Consider the following 11,442-nt stretch of genomic DNA (forward strand, 5'->3'; position numbering starts at 1 on the left):
TGAAGCTTAAAAAATGATATAGATTTTATGGATGAGACATGTCACGTACCAGTAATATAAAATCTTTCTTAATATATAATGGTCATGCTATTCATGCTATCTTGGGAGGGTTTATATAGATTATGATGATGATTGTCTCATGCAAATGCTAGTGAACGTAAGTTCCAAGCTACATCGATTCAAATAAGATTTATAATAATATTCGCCAGCGGGTATTATGTCCTGTGAATAGATTTAATAATATTAGCCAGCGGGTGTTACGTCATGTGAATTGCTATAATTGACATCGATTGCAATGAACCTGAACCTGAACCCGACCCCGACCCAAGACCCAATCTGGGTTTGGGTATGAGCCAAATTGGACGCGAATACTATTTGGATTCAGGTCCGGGTCCGGGTCCGGGTCCAGTCAAGTCAAGATTCAAGTTCAGGTCCGGTAATATTTTTGGGTCCCGATATATGAAAACACTTATATATATATATATATATATATATATATATATATATATATATATATATATTTTTTTTTTTTTTTTTTTTTTTTTTTTTTTTTGGATCAGATCTGATTTGATCCAATTAGGTCCAGTTCTGGGTCCCACGCTATATTTTCGGATCGAGATTGGACGCTAGTCCCATATCATTATTCGGGTGTAGGTCCTACTCACCTGAACTCAATGGCTTCAAGTTAGAGGAACTCACATGTTAAAGGTTATCCACTTTCTTTTTCCATTGGAGTTTTGAAGTTCAAATTTTCTCTTTTAGAGGGGGAAAATATCATGGTTGCTTTCAAAGCCTATAAAAAATATCATAGTTGCCTCCCTCTAAAAAATATCATGATTGCTCTCAAGGTTTCGGCAGCTTTGTTTAGTTGGGAGAGTGGGCTTAGAAGCAAACATTTTTAATGTTTAAAGAGAGATACTTCTTGTAACCTAAAACTAATAGCAAATTTCAACTTGTCATGCCCATAAATGTTGCCCCTTAGAGTGAACCACGTAAATCACGTGATAATGTGGAGTTCTTAAGTGGGATTTTGTATTTAGCCAACGTAGGGGAAACCCAATATTTAGTTTCCTAGTTCTACAAATGAGATTTTTTCAAAAAAAAATTACCCCTCTGACAATATTGAAAAACCCCATTTTGAAAGATAAACTTTATCAAAAACATCAAAAATTGAAAATATTAGTAAAAAGCACCATTTTGAAAGAGAAAATTCTCTCTCCATTTCCCACCTAGATGGAGAAAGAGAAACTAAAAAAAAATTTGAAAAATTAAAAGGAAGGCAGTGAAAAGGTAACATAAACAAAAAACAACTTTAAAAGTCCAAATAACCTTAAAATAAAATAAAAAATAGATTTAAAAAATAATTTGTAATTTAAGATAATTTAAAAAAAATATAAAATGGGGATTATAATAAAAATCATTCATTAATCTTTAACCAAAACACCAAAATCATATAGAAAATTTCACAGAACAATCCCACAATTTAGACAATTTTTTGAAATTGTTAGAAAAAATTGTGTAACCCGAGTTGGACACAACTCCTGGTAACTCGGCCTCGGCCATCACCTAAGTCGAGTGGACTTGGTGAGTCCAACCATGTTTAGAGAGACAATCCACCCGATGAGTTTATGCTCTAGCATAAAAGAGAAAGGGAGCCAATTATTCTCTGCTTTCTTAAAAGGAGAGCATCCTGGTTTTGGTCGGGGAAAATAAGAGCACAATAAGAAACTATGCAGGTGTTAAAGCATTACAGCCAAGGCCGGGTTTTGGCACTGCACCACAATGATAACCAGCTACATAACCAAATAGAACCAAAACAAGTATCAGATCTCTCTCCCTTACCAGCAAAAATATCTAAAACCAACACACATTTCAGCTTCTCTCTCTTTCTGGTATCACAATTCCTTCTCTCCCTATATCTCTCTCTCTCTCTCAAGACTCAAGGTGACAACTCCTTTACAGAAGTGAGACTGGGTTGCCACCCTGGCCCTTGCAAGCCCCTTTTGATGGGCGGCCTGAAAGGCTTCTTCGACGCACTCATGTTTGTCCACCTCTTCCGAATGCAGGTCGACCATCTATCTCTAGCCAAAAAGAACTCCCTTGCAGAACAAATCGAACAATCCTCTCCATCTTCTCCCTCCTCGCACTTCTTCACCACTGAGTCCCTCTCAAATGCACGCTTAGCGAGCTCTAGTGAACTCTCTGAGTGTCTTTCTCTAAGCTTCCGAACAGTGCTTTGAGGGACTAACAAGAACTTCTGACCAGGCAAAAGGGACTCATCAGGGCTTACAAGAGACTCATGGGGTCTCTTGAAAACCTCAGGCCTTGCAAGGCAAAGGCCTGGGTGTTTCTCTAAGACTTCAGCTGCCCTTATTGCCACATAATACTTCTCTACAAATCCCCCTGCATGGACAATTCTCAGTTCGCACTCCCGCAAGCTCTTCTCCATCAAGTAGCCCTCATCTTTCTCAATCTTCTTTGCCCAATCTCTCCTCCTAAAGAATGGGATCAGCCTTCGAACCTTCATGCGGCAGCACTGCTGTTTCATAAGACAGTGAAACAAAATCCAGGGCCTCTCCTCTCTCTTGCCAATGGGAACTGAGAGGCTCTCTCTCTCCGTCTCTCCATGGCTCCAAAGGACACCAGCCTTGTATAACTTCAACAGTTGGGAATAAAACGAGGAGTGTCGGAGAACCCAAAGCACCCCAAAAATGTATTATAATGGGCAGAAACTCACAATAAATGCATTAAACCAAGGACCTTGTAGCGCCAAACACTAAATCCAAAGGTGCCCATGACAGTCAGCTGGAACCATCTTCCTATAATACTGAAGTATTGCTGGACCCATTTGAGATAAGATTGAATTATGCCAAACCCAATTTAGATTAACATGTATCATACCAAAGCCACTTGAGCCATTGATCATATAAGCTGGACCCATTTCTTGTGACCCTTTCTTGTGGGCCTAAGAGCACCAACGCTAAATCCAAAGGTACCCATAAAAGTCAGCTGGACCCATCTTCCTATAATACTGAAATATGCTGGACCCATTAGAGATAAGAATGAATTATGCCAAACCCAATTTAGATTAAGATGTATCATACCAAGGCCATTTAAGCCATTGATCATATAAGGTGGACCATTTCTTGTAACCCTTTCTTGTGGGCCCGACAGAGAGCTCATTGACTTGGGGAAACACCAGCTATAAAGGAAGTCTTGTCCCACTCTCGTGGATCGCACTTTCTCTCCATCATCACCACCTATCATTTCACTCAACAGTGATGAACCCAACGAACCCTGGTTCACCACAATTCCTTAGGCTGCAGTATAGTTTCTCCAGTGAGTCACACTCTTTCCATCACCATCCATCATATCATGAAGGATGATGGACCATGTCCATTGGATTATAGTGCCTTTTCCCTGTTTCCATTAAACATAGTATACTAGAATGAACGAGTTAACTTGGGGCCCCACCAGCTGTGAAGGCACATGCGGGACCCAGGATCATAGGCCCACAAACCTGAAGAGACTTGGCGCTGGAGCTTTCTCTTTCTTCCACTAATCCAGTTGTTATGGAGAACCACACATCCAATTTTAGCACAAGCTTTTGTCACATTTTTCTTCTCCCAAAGGCCTCGATAAGCCCCATTGGGAAAGAGATTTCGATTGAGGAAATGGACAGTAAGATTGGTCGTGGGCTCCATGCACTTATCAGGACCCACACGATTCTTGCCACCTTCTCCACAGAGAATATCATAAAAGCTTGGTTGCTCAGAGAGGTCAGAGGTTGAGGCATGCTCCACCACCATCTCCATGGCAGTAATAGTGGTGCCATCAGAATGCGCAAAGTAGAAGCCGGAGTTTAGTCGCCTTGGCAGGTTTATTGGCACTACAAAGATGAAGCCACATGGGTTATTAAGGCTTTTTTGTTTTTTTTTTTGGAAAGGGGGGAGGGGGGGGTGGGTTCCTCAGGAAATACTCTCAAATATCTCAAACAAGATTAGAATAACAAAATGTTGCAACAAAAAAGAAAAAACTAGAAAAGTAGGTAGAAAACAAACTTTCTCCTGTTCTTTCCAGTTTTAAGTAACTTGAATGAATTTGTTAAGGGCTTCGTTATAAAATACTTGTCATTGAAAATGCAATGTTTTTGGAAGATTTTCAGAGAAAAAGGGAGATATATGTCACTATGATATTAGTAATGAACCTCTGGCTGGAAGGTGCATTGAAGGGGCAGGTGATCGGCGTTTCAGGAATTGGGGTCTACCCAAAACTTCCTTGGGAGAAGTCATTTTTTTTTTCCGCAAGTGGGTGAAAGACTCCTTATAAGGAAAAATTATTTCCTTCAAATTACTAAACTTTTCACTTTTGAATCTTTTTTCCCAAGTGGTTCTCCAAAATCCACCTTACAAGAAACTTCAGTGTAGATAAGTAAGCACATCATGTCATTGGTAGATGAAAGAATAATATTTTTCACTAACACTAGTGAATGAAAGAATAGCTTCTAGACATCTAATAGAACACTACCTGTTTCATTGTATTCATCTGATTGTGCAACAAGTACTGAAGGGCCAAATGAGCGGAGATATGGAATGGGGTTGGAGAACCAGTAGATATCAACATCACTGAGGAGCACGTCATAACCAAGCTTTAGTATCTGCAAAACTATCCGGGATTTCACCTTTGTGACCCTCTGAAAACACTTTGTACCAAAATGACAGTCATCAAAGCTGATGTTCTTTGGAGCAAGTCCATCCTTGAAGACGGGCAATCCCTGAAAATATCAACCCCTTTCAGTTCAATTTAACCAAAAAATAAATAAAACATAAATCTTTTCAAATGTTGCATATAAAAAGATAAAAAGGAAATAAGCACTGCAACAACCAGAACCCATTCTCAAAAGGCATATTTGGTTGGAAAAATAAAACTCTAGTTCGAAAAAGAAAAACTCAATATATTGGATACAACGTTCACATAGAATTAATCTACATACAAGTAGACAAAATGTTAGCTTCTAATCATTACATTTCAGGAAATCCAATGGCCAATACATGGATCTGGGCCATTCTACCCATTTCAGTTACAAACCTTGTAAACAAACCAAAATTCTTTCAAGTTACTTAACAAGCTTGTAAGCCATACCCAGTATGGGTCAAATTCTTCTTATCAAAAAAGTTAGCAGAAATTCTCCAAAACCCGCTTGTTTGCAAGCAAACAGACATTTCCAGTAATTTTGTGATCAGTTCATTTAGTTTTTAAAAATAAATAAATGAGATCAAACTGGATGAAATGCTGCCAAACTATACTGTGAGGACAAAAAAAGAACAGAGATTTTTGGGAATCTGAACCAAATATACCTGCAACACTGAGAACTGGTAAACCTTAGGGTCTAGGGCACAAACAATGAAGTTTGAGATTTGAAGGTGGCGTAACCTACATACCCAGCTCATAAGCATGTCTCTATAATTGTCTCCAACGATTGCTAGAACAACATACTTCTCATGGATAGCCACTGTTTGGAGGAGAGATTCAAGGGAGAAAGGAAGCAACAATGGAGCTGAAACATTAAGAGCAATATTTTGCTTTTCTTTGTTTGGACAGTCCGACTTCATGTTAGACAAATTCCCTCTCTCTAGACAAGCCAGTCTTTTCTTGTTTCTCCATGAATGCAACATAATAGTTTTCCATAAACTAGAGCTCCTTTGATTTTGAACCAGTAAAGAGTGATCCATTTGAGATGGCTCCATATTTGATTCTTTCCATCGAGAATCAATTTCATCAGGTGGGTTTTTGAACAGATATTGCCCATCACACCTGACAAGTTTCACCAGCTTTTTGGAAAAATTAATGGGACGGAAGTAAAAGGATCCATATGAAGCAGAGAGATCAGCATTACCCTCGTACTCCCAGTTTTTCTCTCTATCCATAACTTCTGAATTCCTCAAGTAACTGCTGTGATGATGCACAATGATTTCTGAAAAGAAGCTCGATATGACCTCACTAGCATCGAACACGAACCTTAGGTTTGATGAGAGAGCCTCATTCAAAACCCATTGATTACAAAATCCTCTTGAATACAAGAAAGGAGGAAGCACCCCTGCATGTAGAGGCAGCTGCCCTGTGTTCCATGCAAAGAGCATTCTGTCCCCACACTTTCTCCATTTCTGTTTCTGTGCTAGGAACTCCTGCAACTGCAAAAAGAGCAGAATCCAAATTCAATTATACCTCTTGCAAACTAATTACTAGATTTATTTCAGGATAGCGTTTTCCAAAAATACTTTTTATTGTAATGGTTTTCTCTCTCTAGGTTTGACAAACTTCATTGAGAAAGTATAATGCAAGCTCCCTCCCTCTCTCTCTCTCTCTTTATGAGCATCAAACTTCAGAGCTGCACCATAAAATCTCCCTTCCAACCTCCTAGCTAAACTTGAATCACTTTCTCTTTCTTTCATACCTTTTTTAGTGTAGTGAGTTGCCCACCCTCTCGGAGCCATTGTTGCACTTGATTGTCAAAGTAGAAGGGGAAGTCGGAAACACTAGATGAGGTGGCAATGAGGAGCCAATCATGGTTGAGTTTGTGAGCATAGCACAAAACGGAGATGAAGTCTGAGAGGACAACAGTGTCTGGATCTATCACAACAGATACATCTGAGTTAGAAGCCCGTGACCTTGAGATCATAGAATGGAAGAATGGTGTCCCTGTGAACCTAAAACCAGAGGGGCAGGATGTGTCACCGGAGATTTTCAAGTTTCAACATAAGCAGTGGAAACAACGTTAATTACATGTGAAATCCATTCTTATAGATTTTGGCATGCTTGCACTAATTTGAATCATAAATTTAACAGAAATTTCTCAGACTACACAAAAAGATACACTATCTGACATTTTACCCCTATAGTTTGATTTTATTTCAAAATACCCATAAAATAAACATGATTATAAGTTGGAATGGTTGTGAATTGGTAAAATGTTGAATAGTGCATCTCTCGTAGTTAGTTTGGTAAATTTCACTAAACTTAAAAGGGATGTGACTGAAATAGGACCCAAATAACAAGGGAAGGACAGGAGACATACTAAAAAGCAAAAGCACGTTATCAACATGTATGTGCAAATGAGCATGCAAGCATGTAGTTGTATGCATGTGCGTGTATGTTGGGGGGGGGGGAAGGGAGAGAAAGAGAGAGAGAGAGAGTACAGACGAAGGAAATTGCATTCCCAATAAAGATCACTTGAGAAGCATGTTTGGTGGTTCATAGTATCTGATATTTGCATAGCTAGATGCAATAACAATGATGAATCAAGCATGCCAGTTCACGCCTGATCCAAAGCAATCACATCTTTGAGCTATTAAACAAGCTCAGCTGCTCAGGTAAATTAAATAGCCAAAGTGATGGAACATCCAAATTCACACACTCGCACGAACGCAGATTGGCAAGAATTAACACAGCCTTAAGTGCAAATTATGCGATACTTGCTAGTTGTCAGGTGCTTTAAAATAGCAAGAAGCGGCGAAATGTTGCATAAAGCGTTTAGACATAATATAGGCTCATGGCTTCTATCTCTACATAATTGCAATGTCTACTGGGACTACTCATTTTCACACGATGTACACATTGTTCACAAATATTCATTTTAGACCCAAAAAAATTATTATAAATCAAACCTTAGCAATTCTCATGTTAAAACCATAAACTTTTTACATAAAACCTTTCATGCTAGAATAACGAACTTTGAAAATGACCATCACTTTATACAGAAGAATAAATAAACAATAAAAATCAATATGAAGAAGCAATCCATGATTTCCTAAATATATAAGGACTTATTGTGGTATACTGCGTTTTAAGAGAGTAACCACCATCAAGCTTTTCATTCCCCAATGGAAAATATTAGCTCAACAGGGAGCTTTAGAGATGTCGTTTCATACAATTTAAGGGAATTACTATCATTAGTGTAACATGTTTCATCTCTTTGAAACTGAGGTATCCGAACACCGGGCATCACTCTAAAGCTTGACCTTCAACCTAAGAAGGGGATAGATGACCCAGAGGACACCACAAGTGAAGGGACATTAATTTTTACTCGATCCTTGTGCCTCAAAATGCTTGTAATAAAGTAACATCCCTCAACCTCTTAGAGAAAGAAGGTTCTTCTTTGTGCATAAATCGGGGACAAATCAAATAAGTACATCAAATCCTGATAACTAAGGAAAAATCAATATAAAATTTCTTATATAGCTCAACATGAAGAGCACCCTGTCGATTTATTCATTTGTTCAACTCAAGAGTGAAATTGAATCAGTAGCTCGCCAGAATATCTGAGTGCACTAGTGAGCATTTTAGGATCAACCCACTGTTTTAACTCTTCCGATAAAATTATACTACTAGAAATGCCCAAATAGCTAAAATGTGGTTCATTTCACAGTTTAGAATCCCTTCAGTTTAAAAGTGGCAACTGAAGTTACGGAACCAATTTGTGGATAACCACTCTTTATGAGATCAGATCAATAAAAGAATGCCCTTTTCTTCCAGTCCTAACACCATTTTATACAAAACAACAACTATGCTCCCACATATAACTGAGAGATCACCTTTTTAATCCTAGAAAACTTCCATAGAAAGATCCTAAAGGCTAGAAATACATCTATACAATTGCCATCCATTAACAATCCAGTCACTCATACCCATTTTGATGTTGGAAAATTGGTTCTTAGTCGAACTAGAAGACTTGAGTCAATCTAATTAGCAAATCACAGTTAACCATTATTAGCTTATCATTGTCAACAAATCATTCAGCGTTTCATCTTCCATAAGTTTCTTAATCCCTCATTATTCACTAACTCACCCTAAAGAACATCCGAGTAGAAAAGAAAAGCAATGAAAAACATATCTAATCCAGTTACTGCTACGCTCTTGAATGCAATTCCTTGACAAAAGAAGTAAAATACAATTTCTTGGGAAATGTCGATAGAGAAAACCTGGACAATACACAAGGGCAATCTGATCTAAACATAAAAGACGTGCAAATGGTACCTATCTAGAGACAAAAACCCAGAGCAATGGCACAAGAACAAGAAGTAAAGAAGTTCTACATCATGAACTTACGTAAAATCAATTGCTGTTTCAACTGTAACACGAGAGCCCAAAGTGTTTGCAACTGTTAAGGCAGATGGGTGCTGTGTAAACAGAACCACCTGAAGAGCTTGTGAGAGAGCTAGCCATGAATGAATTGCAAAGACTTGGCGTGCCCCTACCAAGCCTTCAAAAGGGTTCGGAGCTGAGAAAATAGTAACACTGAAACCTCCATCTTCATTATCTTTTTGGGTAGTCCTAGGCTTAATCTGATCTTTAAGAGAAGGCAGCAACTGTATGGCGTAAAGAGAGAAAGCAATCAACAGTAATCCAGCTACCCAAACAGATAATAGGCCAACCTGAAATACCTGGTTTTTCCAAATAGGGAAAAGCGCAGATAAAAAGAGAAAAACCCATATCAATTAAAAGTTCAAGAGATTGGGGATCATCTTAGAACCATATATACTGGTCTACTGGATGCAATAGAGGATTTCTTCAAAGAAAAAGAAAAAAGAAATGCACCAGAGGATTTCTTCATTAAAAGAAAAAAATACGCGGTAGAGGATTTCTTTTACAATGAGTGATGTTACCTAGTTCAGTTCGAAAATTGCAAGAAAAAGGGACTTGAAAATAAATTTTTTGAAGAAGATATAAACAGGAAAATCCATGAAATGAGAAGGGGACAGATGAGTTCTTTCTGCTAATAGTGATCTCCGTATGCTGGGTATCAAACTGAAAAAAAAAATTCAAGTAAGTTTGGGCGTCCTCTTAGCACCAAATATACAAGAAAAAACCATGAAAATGCAAAAAAAAAATAGGGTTTTGTCTTTTTCACCATGATAACGACCATACCTTGTTGGGTCTGATAATGGCTAAGAACCCATTCCCCATCTTTGCTTGAGAAAGCATTTACCACCTGGAAACGGCATGAAATATGAAATAACCAATGGGTCTCGTGAACCAATGACTATACACAAGGAATTCATTAAAAGGAGAAGGGGAAAGGAGTGCTTTTAAACCCATTGTTTTGACTAAGAAGTGGAGCTTTAACTGACTGGAGGATTACCATGTGACCCTTGTGTCATGAATACGTCAGCACACTTTGGAACACTGCAACTACCGATTCAAAAGTCTGGTTTATTGGGCCTCTTTCTTATACTGCTTTGCATACATAATCTCTCTCTTTGCCGGAACTCGGACAGACAATTTGAATGGAAATTACACTAGTTAACTAGAAAATCACTTAGATTATAATGGATTATATATAACGAGACCATTTACCTTTGGAAAAGGTCAGAATTACTTACAACCGTATGGAAGTGAAATATGATAGTTTTGATGTGTCACAAAGTTTGAGATTTTTTTTCGTTGAATGACATACAAACGCAGCAACCCAATTTCACATTGATAGTCAAGATTAATTGTTAATTATGATCACTTTATACCAAAGGTAAACCTTATATCAAAATTAAATGTTTTTTAATTATAATTGTTATAATTGTTAACAAAAAGATACGAATCCAACAGCCCAGACTGAATCTGGGCCGATCTGATAGTCACGACTCATTTCGTATTTGAATTTTAATTTGTTTTTTACAAATTCAAATCACTTAAAATTTTAAACATATGTTCTTCTCATCAAGCCTCACCTAATAAAAAATAAAAAAAAAATAATCCATAAAAAAACAATTGACTAAAATACCCCAAAACTTTATGGGGATATTTTGGTCAATTTTTTTCATGTAAAATATTTTTTTGATATTTTTCGAAGATTTACCTATTTTTAATGAACATATACCTAAAATTTCAAGTGATTTGGATTTACAGAAAAAATTAAAATTCAAACACTATCAGGCATCTGTGATAGTCAGATCGGCCTAGATTCAATCTGGACCGTTGGGCTCACAGCTTTTTATTGGCTAACAAGAAGATTTTGCTATATATATATATATATATATATATATATATATAAATGTATATAATGAGACTATTTATCTTTTATATATGAAGGTCACAATTAGTTACAACCATCATATGTGAATTATGATAGCCTGGATGGGTCACAAAGTTCGAGAAAAAAAATTTTGGACTTTAAGCTTTATCAATAAAATAACTACAGCTACCCAATATCACATCCAATGGGCATGATCAATTGTGATCACCTTGTACCAAAGGTAAATGGTCACATTATATATATAATTAAAAATAAATTGTAAATTATCTAAAGCCTCATCCATACCCCTTTTCTCTATTGTTTACATTTTTTAATGAAAGCATCCTTTATGGTTGTCTTAGGCATCGCAATCGATTCAAAAGCGTGATGAAATTTCAAACACCGTGATGATTATTGGGTAACTGGAGATTATAGAG

At 37.3% G+C, this 11,442-nt stretch overlaps 2 protein-coding genes across 15 annotated transcripts; both read right to left on the bottom strand.

Moving 5' to 3' along the window:
- Window positions 1-1,694: 1,694 nt before the first annotated feature.
- On the bottom strand, window positions 1,695-2,548 carry LOC18442035 (uncharacterized). The gene has a single exon (XM_006852259.4). The coding sequence runs from the start codon at window positions 2,546-2,548 to the stop codon at window positions 1,940-1,942; it is 609 nt and encodes a 202-aa protein (XP_006852321.2). The 3' UTR covers window positions 1,695-1,939.
- LOC148781819 (Nucleotide-diphospho-sugar transferase family protein) lies at window positions 1,695-10,307 on the bottom strand. 14 transcript variants are annotated; one of them, XM_088868728.1, is made up of 7 exons: window positions 10,139-10,307; window positions 9,925-9,988; window positions 9,106-9,440; window positions 6,455-6,707; window positions 5,358-6,191; window positions 4,528-4,774; window positions 1,695-3,889 (listed from the first exon to the last, which is right to left on the bottom strand). In XM_088868728.1, the coding sequence occupies exons 2-7, from the start codon at window positions 9,979-9,981 to the stop codon at window positions 3,444-3,446; spliced, it is 2,172 nt and encodes a 723-aa protein (XP_088724854.1). In that variant the 5' UTR covers window positions 9,982-9,988; window positions 10,139-10,307; the 3' UTR covers window positions 1,695-3,443. The 14 variants fall into 14 exon arrangements, with proteins under 14 accessions (XP_088724854.1, XP_088724864.1, XP_088724856.1 ...); XM_088868738.1 differs by having other exon boundaries at window positions 6,455-6,630; window positions 9,106-9,365; window positions 10,139-10,276; XM_088868730.1 differs by having other exon boundaries at window positions 9,106-9,365; window positions 10,139-10,276.
- Between the last annotated feature and the right edge of the window lie 1,135 nt (window positions 10,308-11,442).

The sequence above is a fragment of the Amborella trichopoda genome, chromosome 6 (assembly GCF_054954075.1).
Source record: "Amborella trichopoda isolate Santa Cruz 75 chromosome 6, AtrichopodaSantaCruz75HAP2 v2.0, whole genome shotgun sequence".
Classification (NCBI taxonomy): Eukaryota; Viridiplantae; Streptophyta; class Magnoliopsida; order Amborellales; family Amborellaceae; genus Amborella; species Amborella trichopoda.

Bases quoted from the DNA above. Each gene is read 5' to 3' on its own strand.
- LOC18442035 (XM_006852259.4), bottom strand. From the start codon at position 2,548: ATGAAACAGCAGTGCTGCCGCATGAAGGTTCGAAGGCTGATCCCATTC.
- LOC148781819 (XM_088868728.1), bottom strand. From the start codon at position 9,981: ATGCTTTCTCAAGCAAAGATGGGGAATGGGTTCTTAGCCATTATCAGA. The intron at 6,192-6,454 runs GTATGAAAGAAA...CTCTTTTTGCAG, and splicing joins AACTCACTACACTAAAAAAG to TTGCAGGAGTTCCTAGCACA. The intron at 4,775-5,357 runs GTATATTTGGTT...TGATATTTTCAG, and splicing joins ACCAGTTCTCAGTGTTGCAG to GGATTGCCCGTCTTCAAGGA.